The 25,437-nt window shown below is 45.2% G+C and overlaps 1 protein-coding gene across 8 annotated transcripts in view; it reads right to left on the bottom strand.

Annotated features, from left to right (window-relative positions):
- LOC137370145 (sperm-associated antigen 1-like) overlaps window positions 1–25,437 on the bottom strand; it is a 213,841-nt gene that overhangs the window by 104,669 nt on the left and 83,735 nt on the right. For all 8 annotated transcript variants that reach the window (XM_068032366.1, XM_068032362.1, XM_068032364.1 and 5 more), the window contains 2 exons: window positions 7,933–8,406; window positions 6,862–6,961 (listed from right to left, as the gene is read on the bottom strand). In XM_068032366.1, the coding sequence (XP_067888467.1) occupies window positions 6,862–6,961; window positions 7,933–8,406 (574 nt within the window). The remainder of the gene's footprint in view (window positions 1–6,861; window positions 6,962–7,932; window positions 8,407–25,437) is intronic.

Below are 25,437 nucleotides of genomic sequence, written 5' to 3'. Positions count from 1 at the left end.
ATTTTAACTGTGGCCATCCTGTTCCCACCTGGCAGGGGTGGATTAAAATCATTCCCCTACCTACACAATATCAGTGAAGCTCTTTCAAGGGAAAAAATAAATGCTGAGCATAAGGTCGCTAGGATATTAAGATATTTAGCTTTGCACTACTACCTTGCTTTGTGCTTTTATCATTAGAACTTTACATCTGTGTGTTAGCCTATAAAGAAAGAGCATCATGAAACAAAAACAATTCAGTAAAAATTTCACTGAATTAGTTTATATTTTCAATTAGCCAAATAAGAAATATAATTCTGTCCCCACTCCAGGCAGACCCCTGGCAGAGGTTGAGGAGCCCCTTAAAAATGTTAACCACCTTGAGAACAGAAGATTAGCTGCAGTCGGATGCACATCTTTGTAGCAGGTGGAATTTTTGGAATGCTGGAAATGCGTTCCAATTCTACCAGAAGAGAAAACCTGGGTCTTTTTTTTAAAAAAAGAATTCTTTATCCTCATCAGAATAAAAATAACCACTCATGAAAAATGTCTAAATTCTGAATATGTCAGAGGTTTAAAAGTCTGTTAGTAAATAATTTTTTTCAAACCTGATGCACATTAAATGCAGTAAAATAGCAGCTTGTGTTTATTCAGACCTGTTAAATGGCACTCATTAGAAATAATAAACACTTTGATTGCAAAATATTTGGCTGTAGATCAATCGTCAAAATAAACACTATTTCTTATGTTTAAATGAGTGTTTCAACCAAGGCCAATCTTGCTGATAACGAATGCTATTTTGCCATTTCAATGAAGGTAACAACTCTGGTTCATCATTAATAAAAAAGCACCTCAACCTACAGAAAAGTATGATGTTCAATCGTAGTCTTTTCTCCCAGTACAAAGAAAAAATATATTGGCCCAGATTCTATTGGCAATACAATGGCAAGTTTAATGGCGCTTGCCGTTATTAACATGTAAATTATCCAGTAACTTGTGGTGAACAAGAATTGACCCATGAATTGTAAATTGCCAGAAGTTGCTCGATGATTTGCGAGCTCCTCAGTTAGCCTCACAAAAACAACAGTTTTTCCTCAATCTCCATGGAATTACTGCATTTACATATTAATTGACAATTAAACTCCCTCTAGAAAGTTAAGGCTGCTACTTAACAGCGTAAGTACCTTATCAGTGAGATTTATGTTCCTGCAATGCCACTCTCCGGGCCAGAAAGGGAACAATTTAAATTGTGGTGTCTCATTTCTACATGTAGAAAATTGTCGTTAAAGGTTTTATAAATGTTAAACGTTTTCATCTTTTCGTACCTTTCCTTTCTGTCTCTTTTTCCTCTCTCAATCAAATCTTTCTTTTTCCTCTCTTTACTTCTCTTTCTGTACCTGAATTGACTCTAATTCACCCATCTTAATTCATATTTCCTTCTTCATCATTCCTATTTTTCTTTCTTATTCTTTAAATTTCATTGGTTAAGGACATAGACTGTTGATCCAGTCGCTCACCAAGGTCCAAGAGTTGTCCCCATTATCAGTCTGCACTCCAGCAACTTATAGGACAAAACTTTTCAAACTCAGTGAGGGAAAATGTCTAATGAATGCAGTATACCGTAAGATGCCCAACTCCAACAAATTCTGCGCCAATATTTTTTAAATTATAGATATTTGAGCCTGGGTTTTGCTCCAGGGTAGATGGCTGCCACACACTGCACCACTCGACATAGGAAGATCATGTAGTGTCAGAGCAGGGCACTTGCTGTACCACTTTGGAGGAGCAGAGCTAGTGTTAATGTCAGTGTGCTGCTATCCCAATACCAATTTAGCTGTGGGCCTGTGGTACTACAGCAAGAAGATTAGCTAGTTTCCAAAGCTGTGCCCTTTCTGCATCATTGAAATGTGGCAGGGCATTCACAGGGCAGACAGTCAAGATCCCTACCAGTGGAGGGAGGTGGTGGTGGGGGGGGGGGGGGGGGTGGAAAAGAGGAACATTTCTGAGGGTGCACATTTGGTGGTAGACCTCCCTGCCAACTTTTCCTGCTGGCATCACCTGAAAACAGGTGGTTGGCTGGAGGAATCTCAAGACCCTGAGGTCCAAGATAATAATGATGTGTGATACCATACCAAACAACAGGTTGACTGCTTTTAGTTTCAAGTCCACTTTATAAAAATGTCCAACCAGAGAGGGCACTGCACTATACCATACTGGACAATATACTGATCACTGTAAACCTGTCCTGTGTAGTGTCCAATGCTGCGACTACAGCAGATCAGAAGTGCTGTGTTAGTCAGATTTTTTTTCCTCCATTGCAGTGTGCAACCGTAGCATTTTGTCCATGAGTAACCAGTGATTACTGCACTTCACTACAAATATAAGTTACTCAGAAGGTCGTGCTCTTACGACAGGTCGCTGCTGACATCTGCAGCCTTCTGGAACAAGATCTCCTTCCCAGTGGAGGAGGAGGTGGGAAAGCTTTGCCAGTGACTGATAAGGTGTCTGTCATTGGAGGGCCACCCCACTCCTACATACCTCGTCTCTGCCTCTCACCAAGTTTTGTGCTCCTGCAAGGAGAGAAAGCAGAGAGGTGTGAATGTTCATAATGGCTTGCATGGGGAGGAGGGAAGGACATTAATTGTGGAGGGTGAATGTGAGGCACGGGTGCAAGAAGGCAACAGGATGAGGGTGAGTCAGAGTGTTGACTACTCAGATGGGGATGTCAGGTGTGTGCAGGGAGGGGAATAAGTGGAGCTGTCCTCAGGACTGCTGTGCAAGAGAAATGCTGTGAAAGTCAGAGTGTGCGGTTTGGCATCTGAAAGTGTTACTGGAGTCAGCTGTCATGTCCTCCTAAGGTCCGGGTGCCTCTTGGTGCACTGCTGTTTCCAGGCTGGAGGGACCACACTCTTGCTGCTCACTTCCTCATCCATTTCTATCCATACCTGCTTGGTTGGAGAGACTGTCCTCTTCATTCTGCCCTAGGGAGAGCTCACCTCACTGCAGCCTCTCAGATCTCATAGCAGGACCTCAAGGTAAGAGTGAGACCCCCCCGGGAAGCAGCCGTTCCAGGTCACTTCTCCATTCCTTTGGTTGCTGCAGCCTCAAAAATCCATTTGCAGGTGAGCCATTCTAACCCATGTTCTGGACCTTTTAATGAGAAATCCTTCCTTTGACAGAACTGATGTGTCACCCTGCTCATCCTTCCTGATTGGTTGGGAAGCCCTGAGGCATAATGCTAATGCATGGCTCAGTAAAAGAGCCTTAGCGAAGCCTGCTCCTTCACTATTTGGGTTTCCGACCCGCAAATGGTCTCGCCCTTCCCGCAGGGACTAAGTACAGAAGATTCCGTCCATGGGTCTTGAGATTTTTGAAAGTAGAGGGCGAGATATGAAGTACAGGAGATGTTTTGAGAAGAAGTCCCAAAGAATAGGACTCAGCTGACTGAAAGTTCTGCAATGGAATGTGGGATGAAGGGAACAAAAATGCACAGAAGGCTGGAGTCAGAGCAATGGCGTGTTTGGAAGGATATATAGGGTTGGAGGCAATTGAGAGATGGGGCAAGGCCATGAAGGGATTTACAGTTGAAGACAAGTATTTTGAGCTTAACGGTCTAGAAAACTGAGAATGGCCATTTTTGGGTGCTCATGGGCAAAGGGTGTCAGAATGGAGAGATCTGAGGCCCCTGAGATATTGGGCTTCAGACTTCATTGTCATATAGCCGGGGTAGAGAAAAGGCCTGCAGTGAAGACTGGAGAGCAGTAACCCTTGGGTAAATGAGGCTACGAGTCAGGGTCTGTGATCAAGCATTGGCGGTGGGGGTTTGCCTGGAGTCCACTCTCAGGGGTTGGGAGTGGCAATCAGGTCCTTTAATGCAGGTTTAGGAGGAGCACTCCAGCTCCATATTCAGCTGTTACTTCTTTTCTTGGTTGGCAGGTGATGGCACTAGCTGCCTCAGGGCAAACCAATGTTGGAACACTGACCTCAAGCAGGCGTTAGGCCCCTTATCTGCATATGCAAAGGTCCTAATGCTTGCTTCAGCAGTGGGTAAAGAATACCTCTTGTTTATTCTTACCCAAAATGGCAGTCGACACACTTCCACAATGAAGTGCACACCCTCTTTTTACTTCCTATTTTGAGGCCTAAATAGGCTGTGCAGCATCTGAAAAATGAGAGCTACATGATTCAATTTCTAAGTGAATGTGTTGGGAGACAGTGTAGGTCAGCAATAAGGGGGAAATTGGAGAAACAGGATTTAGTTTGGAACTGGGAACTTACAGCAGACTATTAGGTCAGTTGAGATTTATGAAGGATGGGGGATGGGAGATGGGATGCCAGCAAGGACAGCATTAGAATAGGCAAGCATGGAGGTGACAAGTTATCTTTTAATATGTACCTAGATCTTAGATTACCCCTTAGCAGTTCCCCATTTAATTCAGATTCCCATCTGTGATTCTTCAGTCCAAAGTAAATTGCAATGGTCAGCACTTTTCCCATTTGCTTAATTTATGCAGATTCTTCTATAACTTTCTGCCCCTTTATATTTCCTGCAAAACCCAAAACTAGGACATTTATATATCTGGTGAATTTCTGGTTCCACAGCACTAATCCTTGAGGAACATCACTTGTTACTGCCTATCAATGTCCCTTTTGTCCTGATTTTCTGCCTTCAAACTCCCAACTAGTCCCAATTCCTTAGGGATTAATGTTGGAGAACCATCAATTCACCAGATACATAAACAATCTGGCTTTTGAAGGGAGAATGAAGAAGCGGGCAGAAAATTACGGAAGACCATCACTAAATTAATCAAATCTATTCATCACCTTCATGATTATCAAAGAGTTAGTTCGACATAATCTGCCTTTCAGAAAACCATGCTCCTCTCCCTCATGATTTTAAACTTTACCGAGTGCTCACTTACTCTGTTGCTGATGACAGATTTTTGAAATGTTCCCACTGGAGACATTAAACTCATTGTTGTCTTTAGTTACCTGATTTGTTTCAACAGCAACTTGCATTTATATTGAGCTTTTAATGCTGTAAAATGTCCCAGGGTGCTTCACAGCAGCAGTATCAAACAGAATTTGACACCAGGCCCATATAAGGAAATATTAGGTCAGGTGACCAAAAGCTTGGTCAAAGAAGTAGGATTTAAGGAATGTCTTAAAAGGAGATGGAGCTGGAGAGGTTTAGAGAGGAATTCCAGAGCTTAGGGCCTAGGCAGCTGAAGGCAGGGTCACCAATGGTGGAGTGATTAAAATCGGGGATGTGTAAGAGGCCAGAATTGATGTGCGCAGAGATCTCAGAAGGCTGAAGGGAGGAGATTACAGAGATAGGGAGTGGCATGGCCATGGAGGGATTTGAAAGCCAGAATGAGAATATTAAAATTGAAGTATTGCTGGACACTAAGCCAATGTAGATCAGCGGTACAGGAGTGATGGGTGAATGGGACGGTGAGAGTTAGGATACAGGTAGTAGAGTTTTGGTTAAGCTCAAGTTTATGTAGGGTGGAAGAGTAATGGCTGGCCAGGAGAGCATTGGAATAGTCAAGTCTAAAGCCTAATAAGGAACTGATGTGGGTTTCATCAGCAGATGAGTTAAGGCAAGGGAGGAGATGAGGCAGGGGAGGAGTTGGGCAATGTTACGGAAGTGGAAGTAGCTGGTCTGGTGATGGAGTGGATATGTGGTCGGTAGCTCATCTCGGAGTCAAATACGACACTACGGTTGCAAACAGTCTGGTTTAGCCTCAGACAGTTCAATCCTGCATTTCTTTCTTGCCTTGTTGAAAAAAGGTGTAACATTTTCTACTTCCAATCCTCTGGTAGCATCAACAAAAACTAGGAGGCTTTTGGAAAATTATAGTTCATGCATACCCAAAATCCTCACCCTTTTAAGAAGAAATGCTGTGTGAGAGTGTTTTTTGATCATTGTGTGTGTTTTACTTCCGTGGTTACAGCTTATTGGTTATCTACTAAAATGGAATAGAACATGGGTAAAATGCCAGAATCAACAGTACAGGAACAGCAGTAACATTGTTATGGAGAGGGCAGCTGTCATCATGGTCAGCTCAATAAATTGGAATAACCGTTCCAAGCCAAAAGAAAGCAAACCCAACCAATAACAAGCAGCTCCAACAGGGCCCCCATGGCAAGGGCAAGCAGCATCTAACCATGTTCCAGTTGGGCAGCAGGGGTGGGTCTGACACGTCTCAGTGTCCAAGTCAACATTAGCCATCAGTCTGATGAAATCAAAGTTTCAATCGTAATAAAATATGTGTGTCTGATAAATTCATGGCAGAATTCCAAACTTTAGTGAAAATAAAAGACTACAAAGTTTTGCACTGAATAATGGTAGATGTTTGTTAAGAAGATATATAGGCGAAGTACATTTAACCGCATTGCCTGTAAGGCATCATCTATTAAAATTAGCACATATAACTGAAGTGATGTCGCCATAGCCGTATTGTGGTTTGCCCATGATTTTTATTGGACAATCTCCACTTTTTATGCTATGAATAACTCATTGAATAAAAATGCAGAAAGGTGAGCTACTCCCGGTGAATCACACTGCTGATGCTGCTGGCCCCGGGGGACAAATAATCCTTCAATTTTACAAGCTAGTGCTGCTGGTGCAGAGCCTTGTGCAAGGGCAGCACCTATTGGAAACTTGAGTATGGAGGTCACTGCACATAAATTACAGACTAAGATTTCCTGTCCACTCATTTTAAAATTAAATTTACCTCTTTGCATGAACCTCTGCCCTTTAAACCAGCATATTGCTGGAGTACATTTAATTTTACATCTGGCACATTGCTATACTGACTTGAAAACATGATTCAATTTATGATAAAAAAAGAACCCCACCATAAAGAACATTATGCTCACCTAGTACAATCCTTAATACACTCATTGCAGTTTCCATCCTTCAGGTAGCATGCTGCTCGATTTGAGTGCAAGATGCTCAGTTCTGTTGGGCAGTCCACCCCTTATAAAAAGTAACACAAAACAGCATTTATTTACTCTCTTATTTGTCCTTTCTTGAAGGTAGTGAGTTTTGCTGGGGTATGGTTCCACGTGCACATCAGTAGGCTATTTCACAGCAAGAGTCATCTCATTTGAGTCTGATCCTGCTCTCACCCAATTTCTAATCTGTGAACTTTCAGCAGAAGACACTGGTAGGTAATTGGGAGTGGGGATCCTGGCTAATTTCCTCTCCCTTGTCCAAGGATACTGACACCATCTATAGCCCTCTCACTATTGTCCAGTACAGCACTGACAAGAGATTGAATCTGGGACTTTCTTGGTATGTATGGCAGTGTATTTATCCATTGAGTCATTTGGGGGATGGTAAGGAAAGGCAACTCATGATCAGTCTGATTTGAGAAACTACGTACTATATGCGAGGGAGGAAAAATAAATTAAAATAGATTTTTAAAGTTATCCTGCACCATACTTTTCAACTTTTAATTGTTATATTCTCTTTTAAACCAGATTTATTGTATGACATATAGATACCTGATGATAGACGCTTAGACTAAACAAAAATGGACTTATTTGTACATCTAAACACCTAGAACAAAAGTCCCCATTGTCACACGCCTTTTACATCAATTTGATTTCACTGTACCTCTTTGCAGCTGATGAGCTGTTTTTCCATTGTGTACAAAGAACATGTCATGGTCAGCAATGAGAGACAATAAATATCTCTACAAGAGAATTATGATCTGCCTTAAGGGTAACTATACTGATTATACCTTTCCATTAACATCTCTATTCTATTTACACAATGTACATAAAATAGAATTTTAAAATAGATTTATGTTTTTATAACACCAAAAGCATGGAGACATTTTAACCCCAAAGTTCCTGTATAATAAATACTCTTATACACAGAGGATGGATGCATATATGTATACAGTGTGCAGTTGTCAATATGTTAGAAGGCCACTGCCATACCTGATTTAAAGAGGTCTGCAATGGCTTTCGTGTATGTGATCACTGCGTCTCCAAACTGTCCATTCTTGAACAGCTCATTTCCTTCACTCTTAAGCTTTGCCACAACAGGGGGAAGGGCCCACGTATCATTCTTTCCTTTCTCTGTCTCTGAACTTGACCCAGGTGGAAGCATCTGACTGGAGGCAATTCTCGGAGGATCTTGACTTTTACTTGTCGCTGGAATTGTAACATTCTTGCCATTTTCACTTTTAGTTTTATGCCCACATTTACTTGGTTCAGTTTTCTTCAATGCAGCTAAATTACCATCGCTGTCTTTTTTAGTGTTTTTCCATGCTGCAGCACTGCCAGTATCCTTCTCTTTAGTCCGGTTCTCTTCATTAGTTTGACTTTCTCGTCTGTCGGACCACTTTTTCTGTGTATTCCCCATTGCAGTCTTTGCTTTTGATGTCCCTCCACCCACCGGCATACGAGAATCTGTAAGGAAGTTCACATATTACAGGCTAAATTGCATCAATGGAAAGAACTATTACAGTATTTAAGAAGGGGGAGGTAAGGAAATTGCATCGAAAGCTTAGTGTGGCAACAACACAACATTCCATAATGAAAATAATAGCATAAGTATGAGATCTTAAGCAATATTTGCAATCAGTTAACCTGTGAAAGAAGGTCATGAATAGAGTCACATTTCATTAAATAATAAAACAGTACCTCCCCCTTTGTCAGCACAAGCAGAGAGCAATTTATTTTACAAATAGTGAGTCAACTGAGTGCATTATAAATAAACCTGCAAGTTAACCCTAAGGAGGGTGAAGTGCCTCAGCAACCGTTTTTTAGTTTTTTTTAGTTTTAGAGATACAGCATTGAAACAGGCCCTTCGGCCCACCGAGTCTGTGCCGACCATCAACCACCCATTTATACTAATCCTACACTAATCCCATATTCCTACCACATCCCCACCTGTCCCTATATTTCCCTACCACCTACCTATTTTAGGGGCAATTTATAATGGCCAATTTACCTACCAACCTGCAAGTCTTTTGGCTTGTGGGAGGAAACCGGAGCGCCCGGAGAAAACCCACGCAGACACAGGGAGAACTTGCAAACTCCACACAGGCAGTACCCAGAATTGAACCCGGGTCGTTGGAGCTGTGAGGCTGCGGTGCTAACCACTGCGCCACTGTGCCTGATCTTCTGCCTGTACACTATTTGTGTACATTAACCCTTTGGTTACTAAAAAGCTTTTACTTCCCTATAACATCTGCAAAGAGTGGGCTGAATTTTACAGACCCCCTGATGTCAGAGACCGTGGGGGTGGGGTGGGGCTGGAAAATGCTTCCGGAGAGGGCTGCTATGCATCTCGACGCTGAGAAGGCCCGGCCCGATATTGCCAGCGGTGGCGAGGCCTCGTGGCGGCTCCCCCACCCCAACCCGCCACTCAGCGACAGGACCGCTATTTAAATATGTAAAGAGAAACTTACCATGCCTCATTATGCATCCCGCTGTGAGTTATCAGTTTAGAATATTGAAATGAATGGGTGTCTCTCACGTGCCTTCCCATTCCTGACTGATAAAAGCCAGTGGAACAGAGGTTGCAGTGCTCGGAGCCTGTGGAGGTTGTTGCGAGACGGGTTTTAACTCTGCATTCCTGTACAGAGGTGGGTGAGGGACGGCATTAAAGGGGGCGCAACTCTGCAATCACGCAGAGTTGAGTGGGGGAGGACATTAAAGGGGGCATAACTCTGCATGCATGTACGGAGGCACCGCGTACCCTCCCTCCCTAAAGGGGGCCAATGCGCCCTTGAATGTTTGGGGAGTGAAGGAATAATGGCACTCCAAGAACCCTTTGTGTGGGGTGGGGGCCACAAATGGTAGGCGGTTAAAGGTAATGTCGCTGGTGAGCCAATCCATGCAACTGCAACAATATGTATGTGGTCATGCTGCTCCACTCTTAGTGAAAGCTAAGATGGGCAATGCCACGCCACACCATACAGTTAATGTATGAACGCACCTGAAGTACCAATCTACATCATTCTTTGCCCTGTTAGGTGCCTTTGAAGTACTGAAAGGAACTGAATTTAACTGCAACTTTGATATGGGGATGGTCCACATTCCGTGAGGTGCCACATTCACCGAAGGCAGAACCAAGAGGCAGGTGCAGCCCACATGGAAGCCCCCGGTCATGAACAGCAGCAGCCCCCAAGGCGAACTCGGCACTACAGAACGCTGCGTATTTACAGGTCCCGCATGACATACTTGCACATGTCTCAGCACCAGTTTCAGAGGCGACTGTGGATGTTGAGAGAGGCGGTGACACATCTCTGTGCACTGCTGAATGATGACCTGCAGTCAATGGGCTTTGGTGGACATCCTATGCCTGTGGCCCTCAAAGTGACAGCGGCTCTTAACTTCTACGCCTCTGCATCATTTCAGGGACCCACTGGTGACCTATGTGGGGTGCCACAGTCAGCAGTGCACCGCTGCATCAGGGAGGTCACCAATGCCCTGCACCCATTGCCGACATGGCTCCTGATGCAAGTGAGAAACCCCACCAGTGATGCAGAGGAGAGATACAATGCCTGCCATGGCACGACAAGAGCCACCATTGAGCAGGCAATCGGCATGCTGAAGATGCGCTTCTCTGCCCGGAATGATCGGGTGGGGCCCTGCAGTACGCACCGGAAACGGTTGTGCGTTTAGTTGCTTTTTGCTGTGCTCTGCACAACTTTGCACCAAATAGGGTGGAGGCATATGAGGGGAGACGTGAGCAGAACCCCTCTTGGACGATGAGGACACAGAGAGCTTGCAGCAGGAAATGCGCATGACAGGACGGACAGCATCCAGGCACCGCATGCATGGTGAGCAGTGAGTAAGGGATGCACGACAACGCCTTAATGATCAACACTTCTCCAGACCCTGAAGTGCACCGTGTGCTCGACACACCACACACCATCCTCATTCACCTGTTGTGCAGCTGTCCATATCTGTAACATCTCTGTCTCCACTAATACCGGCAGCAGCTGACTGAGTCATTGTCCATGTGACTGCATCAGTGGAGAGGCACACGAGTAATACTGGCATGGCAATGATGTTATTCTATATATTGGCAGGTCTGTCAGGCCAATGATGTAATGGGAGGAGACATGATCGGTTAATGCTGGCACACGTCATTCACACAACAAAAACGATACATATGTTGGTGAAGCACATTTAGTGAGAGTAAATTATATATTGGAGTGTCACCCGTGCAGACCCATTTGTGTCACGGTGCCTTTTTGAGATGTTTACGCGTGCTCCTTCACGGTGTCACTTCTGCGCAACAGCTTGACTGGAGGAAGGCTACTGATCAGAATATCCTTTGGCTTTGGATGACGTCGGCAGTCGTCCTCTGGATGCATGAGGCCTGGAGGGCCCAGGCTGGCTGGGAGCCTTCCTGCGTCAGTGCAGAACTCTCCTCATACATCGTGGCTGCTGGAGCTTGACTCACCAGCGGAGGGGCTGAGGGGCTGGTGTCCACATTGGAATCACCTTGAGGGGGGACCCCAGGTATGGCAGGTAGGCTTGCCTCCTCCCGGTCAAGACTCGTATGAACCTCGCTGCTCTCCAGAGAGGGACCAGGAGCAGGGACAGTCTCCATGCCCCTGGGCCCTCTCTCACCTAGCCACTGCTACGTGCAGCTCATGGCCACAGCGAGGGTTTGCAGGTCAGCGCGGAATATCAGAATCTGGCTCTCCAAGAGGGTCACTGTCTCTCCATGGATGAATCCATGCGTTCAAATGCCTGGGACATGGCAGCTATCATTGTGATTGACTCCCACTTTGTCCGTTCAAGGCTGCGTATGGCCTGTGGCATCTCCAACAGATGTTGCCATCATTGTTGCTGCAGCTCCAGCATGTTCTGTGCTGTCGACAACAGAGGGTCATCATTAGCCTGGGGCTCAGCATGGGCCTGGACACCCACAGCCCTCCAACTGTCAGGGGTCTTGGCTGTCTCAGCCTTAGTCAGCTGCTCAGGCACGTGTGCAGTGCTCTCACCAGCTTGTGACCCAGACTCTAAAGCTGATTGGATTCCCACTGAGGTGACTGTATCTGCACTGGTGGAAAGTGTGGGAGTGTCATGGGACGCTGCATCCTCTGAGGTTGTCTCTTCCTCAGCGGTGCCAGAGGACTCCAGAGCCTGCAGGTCTGATTCGGAGTGTCGACCTGCAAGATACAATGTGAATAGCACAATGTCAGTCTTTATGCTGTGCATATAATGACTATGACAGCATTGTCTCAAACAATAAAATGTTCCAAGTAACCATTGTGTATATCAAATGGCTGTCTGTTCACCCAGGACCCTGAGCTCCACTTCCGCAATGGCATGTTCTACATGGATAGCTGCTAGTTCCAGGGCCTCCTCCTCTGCCTGCGTCAGCAGTCGCATGTCCGGCACCCCTCCATTAGTCCTGGATGCCTCATGCACATTGTAGGCCCTGTTAATCTGGAGGAGCAAGGAGGCAGATATTGAGCTTTGCCAAACAAGAATACCTTTCTTTGGCCTCCTTATCTCGAGAGACAATGGGTAAGCGCCTGGAGGTGGTCAGTGGTGTGTGGAGCAGCGCCTGGAGTGGCTATAAAGGCCAATTCTAGAGTGACAGGCTCTTCCACAGGTGCTGCAGAAAAATTTGATTGTCGGGGCTGTTACACAGTTGGCTCTTCCCTTGCGCCTCTGTCTTTTTTCCTGCCAACTGCTAAGTCTCTCCGACTCGCCACACTTTAGCCCCGCCTTTATGGCTGTCCGCCAGCTCTGGCGAACGCTGGCTCCCACGACTTGTGATCAATGTCACAGGATTTCATGTCGCGTTTGCTGACGTCTTTAAAGCGGAGACATGGACGGCCGATGGGTCTGATACCAGTGGCGAGCTCGCTGTACAATGCGTCTTTGGGGATCCTGCCATCTTCCATGCAGCTCACATGGCCAAGCCATCTCAAGCGCCGCTGACTTAGTAGTGTGTATAAGCTGGGGATGTTGACCACCTCAAGGACTTCTGTGTTGGAGATACGGTCCTGCCACCTGATGCCAAGGATTCTCCGGAGGCAGCGAAGATGGAATGAATTGAGACGTCGCTCTTGGCTGACATATGTTGTCCAGGCCTCGCTGCCATAGAGCAAGGTACTGAGGACACAGGCTTGATATACTCGGACTTTTGTGTTCCGTGTCAGTGCGCCATTTTCCCACACTCTCTTGGCCAGTCTGGACATAGCAGTGGAAGCCTTTCCCATGCGCTTGTTGATTTCTGCATCTAGAGACAGGTTACTGGTGATAGTTGAGCCTAGGTAGGTGAACTCTTGAACCACTTCCAGAGCATGGTCGCCAATATTGATGGATGGAGCATTTCTGACGTCCTGCCCCATGATGTTCAAGAACACCACACACTTTACAATAGGGGTGCTGGACCCAAAGAAGGGGGACGTTCGGTCTGTACTACTGACTGAGTCTGTCATGTAGGTGCCATGCTCTGAGCAGCAAACAAGGGGGAGTTCTTTCATTCATGCAGTTATTCATGTAGCATCATTCCTCCCTGCCCGCCCTCCCTGTCTTTGGCATGGCAATTGCACACATGCGCCACTCTGTGTGGGGACACCTAGGTTCAACGGAGCCATGCAACAAAGCACCACTTACTGATCGCTCACCCGCTTGCGGCACTGCAACCAACTCTGGCAGATGGCCCCATGGCTACTAACCTCCTCTGCTATCTCCACTCAGGCTTGCTTGATCAGGTGGGAGGGCCTCTTCTTACCATCGCTGGGGCAAACAACCTCCTGCCTTACCCATACAGCCTGGTTGAGACTGAGCAGGGAGGCATCGCTGAACCTTGGGGGCACCCTGCCTCGTGCCTCTGCCATCTCGTCTGTCTTGCAGGGTTTGAAGAAGCGCCTGGAGCGATTCTTCTGTGCTCAGCTCCAGCAGCGATGTTTAAATAGAGAATTGGAATGAATGCAGGGCTGGCTGCCGTTTAAATATGGCACCAGCACCTGCTGACCTGTCAGCTGACGTTCACGGCCGCGTCAAGCCCACCCCTCCACATCATTGGGAGGGGGGGGGTGCACGGCCTGACCCAAGCATGCTAATGAGCTGCCGCGCTTAATATTGCAGCAGCTCCGCAACATGCAGCCCGTCCTTTCACTCGCCGCCGATCTCAGCGGCGGGACTATAAATTTCAGCCCAGTATTTTCAATTTAATTCTATTGCAGAATATTATAGCCATGCCAACTCTCACGAGTTTATTGCGAGAGATGCAATTTATAAGTAAAATTAAGCCTCTTTCCCAATCTGTGAGAGGGCTCTGAAATCTTGGGACTTTTCACATGCGTTCCAAAACCGGAATGATTTCAGTAGCAGTGCTTCTGCACGTATGCAACACCATTACAAAAGAGATGTCGTTAGCTCACCAACTGTCAAGAGAGAAGAACACAGTCCTGTAATAAAGCAAGTAAATCTCCATGCTCCCCACCCCCGCCCAAGCTGCCTCTCTCTCAGCTCCCTCTTTTGTGCCCAAGTGTTGCTCATCCCTTCACTCTCTATAAAGCCCAACTCCACCCAATATTTGAATCATGTTGCTGTGTCTGAAAACTTGTCCAGCACTGCTCTTTCACAGTGCTTACAGGATACAAGACAAAATCAGTTATCGGACATTCAGCCCCAGTTTTCTGTGTCTCCACGTGTCTCGCTCCCTCTGTGTCCCGCTGTCTCTATGCGTGCATCTCTCTTAGTCTCTGTCACTCTTTCTGCCTCTGTGGGTGTCTCCTGCTGTCTGTCTCATTCATAGAGAGAGAGATGAAGCACTGAAACAGGCCCTTCAGCCCGCTGAGTCTGTGCTGACCATCAACCACCCATTTATACTAATCCTACATTAATCCCATATTCCCTACCATCTACCTACACGAGGGGCAATTTACAACGGCCAATTTACCTATCAACCTGCAAGTCTTTGGTGGTGGGAGGAAACCGGAGCACCCGGCAGAAACCCACGCGGTCACAGGGAGAACTTGCAAACTCCACACAGGCAGTACCCAGAACCAAACCTGGGTCGCTGGAGCTGTGAGACTGCAGTGCTAACCACTGCGCCACTGTGCTCTGTCTCATTCTCTCTGCCCTTCTTTCTGTTTATACCACTGATATTACTATGGTTGATAGTGTTCTACTGTGGTCACTCACTCCACATCCCCAGTCATCTTCACTGTTGAAATGAACAGGGTAAATTCAGTAAACCCAGACTGCAAGAAAGCAGAGAGAAGAAAAAAAGGGCAAGCCACCTGCTTTGTAAAAATTAAGGCGGTCATACCCAACTGTAAAAAATTTTTGGCTACAAAACTGTCAATCAAAACAGAATATCCCCCAGAAATCTGCCTCATTCACCAATTCCACAAACCAAAGATACTAGGTCAATAAACATGACCTTCTGTCTGTTGAGACAGAATACACGACTGGTAACAGACAAGATTTTTAAAAGATTTTTTGTAAAGCATTTTCAGGTGAAGTAATATAGTTTTTGTGTAGCAATCTGACATACTCAAGATTAAATAAACTACTAATGAGGTTTATAAACCCACTGTCAATCTATATTGGTTTTTGTTTGGACTAAAAAGCAACTCATGATTTTAATATCGAATCCCTTGATTTTTGAAGTGTTTGTCTCTTGACTTATGAGATGGGATTGACATGTCTGATATTATAAAAAGGAATGTACTGAACTATGGATCTATAAAAGCATGGATATATCTAAATTCATGGTTCTCTGGGAATAAACCAAAATATTATCTGGAGTTAGTTTTGATTTTGTTTTAGAAACATGTGCTCTTCAAGGGTTAAGTAAAATCATTAAACAATTTAATGCAGACAAAAGTCCTATGTGGAAAAAAAATCCGATCATGCCTGTTTACATATGTTTAAAAACATCGGGAAAGATCACACGTCAGAACTAGAGCTGTAATGAAATTTTGGGCTTTTGGTTTTGGGCAACAAAAGTAACATTAACTGATGCTATCCCTTCAAACTGTGCTTTTAATACTGTACTACATGAGCCTAAATAAAGTTTTTCAAACACCCTTACAGTATTATATCCTGAAAACCAATGATTAAAGAAGTGAATTATGTATTGTTAACCTTTTTGCCCCTCTCCCCCTGCGTCCCCACCCCATTATCTCCTTTTATATCTTGAAGGTGCCCACTGTTGGTGGTATGTGATTTTATGAGGACTGCCCAACTTGTGATATCTCTTCCAAACAGCACTTCTCCGTGTTCAAGCTCAAAGTGGGTGGTATTTGATGCTGCACAGCTGAGTCCTATGCTGTCCTCACTAAATGTTACAACTTGGAGAAACAGAACTTGAGCCTATAGTTGAATTGTTTTAAAGTAAAACAAACTGATCGCCTGTGGCATGCTAATGGGTAGTCTGAGATCTAGAGATTGATTGTGATGTTTAGTTGTGGAAGTAAGGCTGAGAGTAACCTGGCCTGTCCATGTAAAATGACTTACTTATTTCAGCTTGAGGCAAAGTAGTCAAAATAGACACATCCTGAGGTCAATTCGAGAGCAATTTTAATGAATGGGAATTTTCACTAGGTAGCCAGCTGCTTGTAAATTCCCAGACTCCTTTCCTTTGGATTTAAGGGTGAAAAGAAACTAGCAACAAGTGACTGGCTTTTCCTTTATGGATTGTTTAACAGTGATTTGTTGCTGTTTTGCACAAGTGTGATGTATTCAAGTGTGAAAGACGTGTACTAGACCCACACAGGTATATATTTGTCAGAGCCCTTATTGGTGTTGCTCATGGATAAAGGCCTGCTCAGGTCAGGAAAAAAAAACCCGCCCGTACACGACAGAACCACATCGGACCCGAGCCCAACTTGGCCTGAGTCTCTCCATTTTTCCCCCACCCGACCCCGTCCACCGGAATGTTCACTTTACCTGCCTTCCGATTCCGAATCTGTTTTTCATTTTTTCAGTTTGTGCAGATAAGCAACAAAAACTGTAATTGGACTTGAAAAGTTGTTTAAAAAGATGAAGATCGAAGCCATGGAGTCAGTGATTGTTTAGTCACGAGTTAAACAGAAACCCATGGAGTTGTGCCCAGACAGGTTGTGCCACACTGCATCAGTATCTGTATTGCTTAAAATAATTGCCCAAAGGCTCAGAAAATATTATACATTACCTAGACTCCTGCTTTACAGGAAGAAATACTTGCTACAAGTTTATCCAGTGAGCAGCTGAGATGCAGAGACCAGGAAGGTCCTGAGTGATTAATTATTATAAAATATACAGTATTTATATAAAAACTATAAAATGATCACCGTCAGGATTGACACATGTCATCGGGTCCTGTCGGGTTCGGGTTGGGTAGCAGGTTACTCGTGGATATCCTAAAAAAAATTTGTTTTGTAAGGACAGGAGTGTTATATCACTTAATTAAGACTCCATCATAGTGCTAAGGTTGTACTGTGTTCCTTTAAGGCATGAGGTCTAACAGAGTTTCATTTGTCAAGGAACTTTGTAGACTGAAATGTGTTTCTTAGGTTCAGGCTGCAGTTCAGATGCCTTAGCAATTGTAACTAAGTGTGACACGCGGGGATGTAATGTATGCCAGATGTACTATTATTAATATACTTTTCAAAAATTAGTTTTGAAATTCATTCCCAGGTGTAGGCGCCACTGGCAAAGACGACATTTATTGTCCTTCTTGTTTGCTCCAAGAAGGTGGTGATCAACCTCCTTTTTGAAAAGCAGCTTGATACAGCTAAGTGGCTTGAAAGGGTGCTTCAGAGTCGATTAAGAATCAAACATGTTGGTGTGGGATTGGAGTCATATGTATTCTCACCACACTACTGAACCCATAAAGAGAAATCCATTGATACATCTCACATGATGTTGCTCATGTTGTCTAGGACACAGGTTGGGAATAGAGCATTTGGATGTAGTATGCACTGCATGACGAGAAGCAGAACGGTTAGGTGGAGAATGCAACACTAGGTCAAGGAACAGTTAATGCTGGATATGAGATTGGAGTTGAAATAGGAACAGAATGGTCAGCTTTGCCCTATTATCTGAAACTGGATTGAGCAAAATACTATGCAAGACGTATCCGGGAGGAGGGGAGGAGGTGACAAGGGGGAGGGAGGGCGAGGGAGTAAGAAGGAGGTGGGAGAAAAGGAGGGGAATGAGGCAAGAGGGAAGGGAGGAGGAAAAGGCGAGAAGAGGGAGTAGTAGAGAGGGAGAAGAGTGAGGAGAGAGGAAAGAGGGGTGGGGAGGGAGGTGGAAGGAGATGAGGAGGAAAGGAGGGGAAGGGAGGCAGGAAGGAGGGAAGGTGGGGAAGGGAGGCAGGAAGGAGGGTGGGGGAGGGAGGAAGGTTGGAAGGGGGAGGGAGGAAGGTTGGGAGGGGGAGGGAGGAAGAGGAGGGGAGGGTAGGAAAGAAGGGGGGGGGAAGGGGAAAGGTGGAGTGAAGAAGGGGAAAGGTGGAGTGAGGAAGGGGGAAGTGAAACATAGAAAATAGGAGCAGGAGTAGGCCATTCGGCCCTTCGAGCCTGCTCCACCATTCATTATGATCATGGCTGATCATCCAACTAAGTAGCCTGTTCCGGCTTTCGCCCCATACCCTTTGATCCCTTTAGGCCCAAGTGCTATATCTAACTCCTTCTTGAAAACATACAATGTTTTGGCCTCAACTGCTTTCTGTGGTAGCCAATTCCACAGGTTCACCACTCTCTGGGGGAAGAAATTTCTCCTCATCTCAGTCCTGAAAGGTTTACCCCGTATCCTTAGACTATGACATCTGGTTCTAGACTCCTCCACCATCGGGAAGATCCTTCCTGCATCTACCCTGTCAAGTCCTGTTAGAATTTTATAGGTTTCTATGAGATCCCCCCTCACTCTTCTGAACTCCAGCGAATAGAATCCCAACCGACTCAATTCCTCCTCATACGTCAGTCCTGCCATCCCAGCAATCAGTCTGGTAAACATTCGCTGCACTCCCTCTATAGCAAGAACATCCTTCCTCAGATAAGGAGACCAAAACTGCACACAATATTCCAGCTGTGGCCTCAACAAGGCCCTGTATAATTGCAGCAAGACATCCCTGCTTCTGTACTCAAATCCTCTCGCTATGAAGGCCAACATACCATTTGCCTTTTTTACCGCCTGTTGCACCTGCATGCTTACCTTCAGCGACTGGTGTACGAGAACACCCAGGTCTCGCTGTATATTCCCCTCTCTCAGTTTACAGCCGTTCAGATAATAATCTGCCTTCCTGTTTTTGCTACTAAAGTGGATAACCTCACATTTATCCACATTATATTGCATCTGCCATGCATTAGCCCACTCACTCAACTTGTCCAAATCACCCTGAAGCCTCTCTGCATCCTCCTCACAACTCACCTTCTCTCTACCTCCCTTTTTAAATAGTGGGGTTACATCAGCTACCCTCCAATCTGTAGGAACTGTTCCAGAGTCTATAGAATCTTGGAAGATGACCACCAATGCATCCACTATTTCTAGGGCCACTTCCTTAAGTACTCTGGGATGCATACCATCAGGCCCTGGGGATTTATCGGCCTTCAATCCCATCAATTTCCCCAACACCATTTCTCTACTAATACTGATTTCTTTCAGTTCCTCTCTCTCACTAAGCCTGGTGTTCCCCAACATTTCTGGTATGATATTTGTGTCCTCCTTTGTGAAGACAGAACCAAAGTATGCATTCAGTTGGTCAGCCATTTCTTTATTCCCCATAATAAATTCCCCTGTTTCTGACTGTAAGGGACCTACATTTGCCTTCACCTATCTTTTTCTCTTCACATACCTATAGAAACTTTTAGTCAGTTTTTATGTTCCCCGCAAGGTTACTCTCGTACTCTATTTGGTGGAGTGAGGAAGGGGAAAAGGTGGAGTGAGGAAGGGGGGAAAAGTGGAATGAGGAAGGGGGGGAACGTGGAGGGAGGGGGACGAGGGTGGAATGAGGGGGCAAGGATGCAAGGGGGGGGGGCGATGGAGGAGGGAGGGACAGGCAACTAGGTCAGAGGAGAGGGTTGCAAACAGCCCTGGCCACCATCTATCAGGCGAGTAGTGAGGAAGAGGAAATAAGACTGCAACCTAGACAGTTGCTTTTTGCCTGCGCTGTATGTGAAAAACTAACTCGCGTGCAATACCAATTACCTCAAACCCTACTCCCCATTCACCAACAGTTCCACATTCCTTACCTTTCCTCTGACATCGACCATCATATTGTCCTCTTGGCCACAATACAAATATAAAAGCCAACACAAAATACACATTCTGAACCAAAATTTATAAAGTAAACCATGCCACATTGCATACAAAATGCAACTTATCACCCTTGTGCATTTCCTTAGTGCCCGTCTTCCATGTGCTTTTCACTGTCTTATTGTCCTACAAAGCGCTACTCCAATGGTTATATCATGGCTGGTGAAAGGCTGCTTTCAGCGGATGGTTTTGGAGGAAGACCCTGAGCAGCTCTGGGCCTGGGAGGCTCACCTTCAGACTGTATCCCCTTGGCATGCATGGCAGCAGTCTGCACTGGTTAACTGACAGGCAATGGCAAGGGAGCAGAGGTGGGATCATAAATGCAGTCATTGTGAGAAAGGGCAGCAAGTTCATGCTTCATGGTGTCACTCCCATGGGTGGTATCTCAGCAATCAAAGTAATCCGTTGAAGGACAGATTGCTGGACTGCTGTGAACCCCGCAAAGCATTTTGAACACTGGTATAGACAGCTATGATGGGAACAGTTTGAGCTTGCATAGCAGCAGCTGACATTGCAGGACATTAGTTTGAGCTTACACTGCACACTTAAGACTTCTGGTGGAAGCTGAAACATTGGCTATTAGACGCTGCATCATGATTGGGTCCATAACTGTGTTGCTCGAGTTGGCCATCAGTTCCATACTGGAAAAGATAGGCTCCAAGCTCTGCAGAAAGCCCTGTGTCAAGCTGTTGCCAGACTCCTCCACGCTCCTCGACAGTGAATGCATGCTTTCTGAATGTACCAAGCCTTTTGGTGTGTAGACCCATCAGCTTTCTTCTGCAGCCGGGCCCAATGAAGTCCTCATTCGAATCCACTGCAGCAGAACTCACGTGCGACCTCGCCCTTCGACGAGTTGGCACCTGCGCTATCCTTGACCCTGCCCTGTGTCTCACCATATGCTGATCCTACCTCTCTGCTATCGTCTAAGATACATGCAGCATCAGTATCTGAGCTGGTGGCTACAAGTCTGAAATCAAGTGACAGTCAACATACTCACTAAATTTTTTTTTGTAGTGTGTGGCTGATTCATTTAAGTGCACGGTGCCTTTTTGCATGGCCACACACGAGGTATCTTAAAGAGGACACCTTGTCTGCAGCATGCACAGGAACTTCCTAGTCGCTGTTTGGCCGTGTGACTTAGAGGGAACATTGGTGATGGTGTGTCTTCATCATCACTGTCTTCTTGATTTCCTCCACTGTCTGACCAGGTACAGTACTTGGGTATCTGAAAGGAAAAAGGGGCAAGGGTAAGGTTGTGGTGAGGGGGGTGAGTGCAGCTTATACCATCTGCAGCTTATAAGTCAGAAACGATTGTAGGATGAGGGGGGAGTGGGATGTGAGAAGGAGTATTAGGTATGAGAATACTGTCATCTTCAATGAATTCAATCCCACTGCTGACCACGATATCAGCAAAGGCTCTTCAAATAATGGCCAGCGCCATTGCCTCCATGGGGATTAGGATATGCAGGTACACCTCTCCCCCTCCGGTTAGCTCCTGCTGCCTTAGGGTATACGCCACCTTCTTCTGCAAGAGAGAGATGGAAATGTGTCAAAGAGTATTGTACAATCTGATGTGGTTGTCATCTTTGAATAGCTGGCAGTGTATGCATGCTGAGAGATATGTGTGTGAGGTAAAGCATATGAATGCTAGGTATGAGTCCTGACTGACAGAAATTGTTGGTAGGTGAGTTATGGCATGTGGTGAACTAAGCAGGGGCTGAAGCCTGTGGTACAGTTGGTAAGATATGGCATTTGAAGATGTATTCACTGACCTTGACCACTCGTGTGCGGTCATTAAACTTTGTCCAGTGCTGCATCCATATCCTGGGGGGTAAACTCCTGGCATTGACCATGTGGTTTCAGCTCCCACTGCCTTTTCACCATGTGTCAGGAGGGCCTCCTGGCCCCCTACGGATACAGGACATCCCCAACTCCTCTACCGAAGCCTCCAGTGCAGCATCGGAAAACATCAGTGCATGCCTTCTCCTGTGTTCAGGCATTCGTCTCTCTTCGGGTCAGTTGTGCCTCAGTTGGTGGCACTCTCACCTCTGAGTCATAAGGTTGTGTGTTCAAGTCCCATTCCAGGATTTGCAATTGCTCCAGAAAAGTCAAGGCTGACACTCCAGCGCAGCACCGAGGGACGTGCTGTCCTATCTGAGGTGCCATCTTTTGGATGAGACATTAAACTGAGGCCTCGTCTGCCCTCTCAGGTGGGCGTCAAAGTTTCCATGGCACTATTTCGAAGAAAGGCTGGGGAGTTATTCCCAGTGTTCTGGCCAATATTTATCTTTCAAGTAACATCACAAGAACAGATTATTTGGTCATTATCACATTTCAATCTATGGGAGCTTGTGGGGATTGGCTGTCGCATTTCCTACATTACAACAGTGATTACACTTCAAAAGTATTTAACTGGCTTTGGGGCATCTGGTGGTGGTGAATGACACTATATAAATGAAAGTCTTTCTTTTTTCACCCACATTAGATTCACCTCCCAAACGACTCTCAGCATCTGCTCCAGTCACAATGCACCATCCCTTTAAATAGTGCAGTCTAGCTTTAATTAGTGTTAGCAAGTTATGATTCTGAGCCCCCTGCTGACGTGGGCAGCCTATCAATAGCACAGTTAGAGCTGGTTGCACACAGAAATCATGATAATCATCAGGCAGCACTTACATCAAATGGGCGCGGATTAATTGCACATTACGATCCCAGTCTCTATTTTTGAGCTCTATCCAATTTAGCCCCCAGTACCCTTGACAATGCTGCACTCCCTCAGTACTGCATTGAAATGTCATCCCAGATTATGTGCTCAAATACCAGAGTGGGTTTGAACTCTCAACCTCTGTGTCAGAATTGAGTGGTACCACTGAGCCAAGCTGACATCCAAAGGTAAATGTATACCGTGTGCACATATTGGCATGATTTGTGTTATAGTGGAGAGGAAATATCAGCATGATTGAAGAAAGGAATACAGAAATTAAGGTTAACCTGTATACCTATATATACATTTTTAAATACTTTACTACTGAATTTCCTGTAGCTTGTTAGTTAGAAGAAACGTTATGTCTTTCAACTACATTTGTTACAATAGGCTGTTAGGTTCTTGCACCACCTCAGATGTGAACAAAAACAGTAGTTCTTGCAATATTGTTTTCAGTGGCAACAGTGCCACCATGTGAGAAGGAATTAAATTGCACCTGATATTGCATTATTGATTGATTTCAATGAACACGACATGTGATACCAACGCACATTCTACGTATGTATATTATACACACACATGCCTTTCTCATGGTGCTGCATATGGCTAATCAGGGAATATCGTCTCTGTCTTACCTGCCTAACTTCCTTGCCTTTGCATTCTATTCCTCTATTAAAAAAGCCAAGGATCCCATGTGCTTTCTTCTCAATTTGTCCTACCACCTTGAAAGGTTTGTGTACATACACCTCCAGGTCCCTCTGTTCCTGCACCCTCTTTAAAATTGTATAATTTAGTTCATATTGCCTCTCGTCATTCTTCCAACCAAAATGCATCATTTTGCACTTCTCTGCGTTAAATTTAATCTGTCATCTGTCTGCCTGTTTCATCAGCCTGTCTATGTCCTCCTGAAGTCTGTTACTATCCTCCTCATTGTTTGTTACATTTCCAGGTTTTGTTATCCTCAAACTTTGAAACTATGCCCTGTACACCCAAGTCTAAGTGATTAATAGATATCAAAAAGAGCAGTGGTCCTTATACCGACTGCTGGGGAATACCACTGTATACTTTTCTCCAGTCTGAAAAATAACCGTATACAACTATTCTGCTTCTGTCCATTAGCTAATTTTCTATCCATGCTGCCGCTGTTCCTTTAATCCAATGGCCTTAATTGTGATAACACGACTATTCCGTGATACTTTGTAAAACGACCTTTGAAAGTCCAGATACACAACATCAATCGCACTACCCTCATCAACCTTCTCTGTTACTTCATCAATGAACTCAATCAAGTTAGTCACACAACATACCGTTAATAAATCTGTGCTGACTTTCATTTACTACTGGCCCATACTTTTCCAAATGCCAATGAATATTGTCCCAGATTATTGTCTCTAGAATTTTCCTCACCATCGACGTTCGGGTAACTGGCCTGTATTGCCAAGTTTATCCCTCTTCCCTTTTTTTAAACAGGGATGTAACATTGGCATTCCTCTAGTCCTCTGGCACCACCCCCATATCGAAGAAGGATTGGAGGATTGTGGCCAGAGTCTATGTAACTTTCACACTTACTTTCCTCAATAACCTAGGATGCATCCCATAGGGATGGGAGGACTTTTCTTCTTTGAGGACTGGCAACTTACGGGGGAGGCCGTGGAAGGAAATCTACCATCCTTACCTGGTCTGGCCTACATGTGACTCTAGACCCACAGCAACGTAGCTGAATCTTAAATGCACTCTGAAATGGTCTAGCAAGCCATTCAGTTCAAGGGCAATTAGGGATGGGCAACAAATGCTGGCCTGGCCAGCGATGACCACAACGCACAAACCAATAAAAAAAATCTTTTAAGTGCACCCTCTTTATCAATGTTTATCCTATCCAATATCGCTACTGCCTCCTCATTTACTGCTACATTGAGAGCATCCGCTTTGCTAATGAAGACGGTTGTAAAGGCCCTATCCCTCCTTTGACTGCCCTTTTACTATTTATATATTTATAAAAGACTTCTGGGTTCACTTTTATGTTAACTGCTCATCTATTTTCATACTCTCTCTTTGCTCCCTGATTCCCTTTTTCAGATCTCCTCTGAACCATGTGACAGAAACCACACCCCTGCCAAAACGAAACATATTCATTTTGTCACATGGAACATTATTTTTGAACTGTTACTGGACATTGAACAAACTTGTTTAAAAACACCACAGAACAGTGGCTGAAAACATGTCTGCAAATTTACATTCAAAAAGACAGTGGTTTGGAGAGACAATGGAGTACTCCCTGATCCAATTAGCCAGATGGGTTTTGTCAATAGTGATGATCAAAAGACATGGAGAGGCATTGACTGTGTAAGAGCCAGCAGAAGGAAGAGAATGCAATTGAACTTCAAGAAGAGAGCAGCTCTTTCTCTCTCTCACACAAAGTTCCAGGGACCCACAGAAGTAACTTAAGCCTCAAGACAGAAGACCAGCGTAACAAGTTTGAAAGTGTGCACTGGGCCCCAACGAGAACT

This window comes from Heterodontus francisci, chromosome 5 (genome assembly GCF_036365525.1).
Source record: "Heterodontus francisci isolate sHetFra1 chromosome 5, sHetFra1.hap1, whole genome shotgun sequence".
In the NCBI taxonomy this organism is placed as follows: domain Eukaryota; kingdom Metazoa; phylum Chordata; class Chondrichthyes; order Heterodontiformes; family Heterodontidae; genus Heterodontus; species Heterodontus francisci.
The sequence above is the reverse complement of the archived record's forward strand: the minus strand, read 5'-3'. Positions and strand labels throughout refer to the sequence as shown.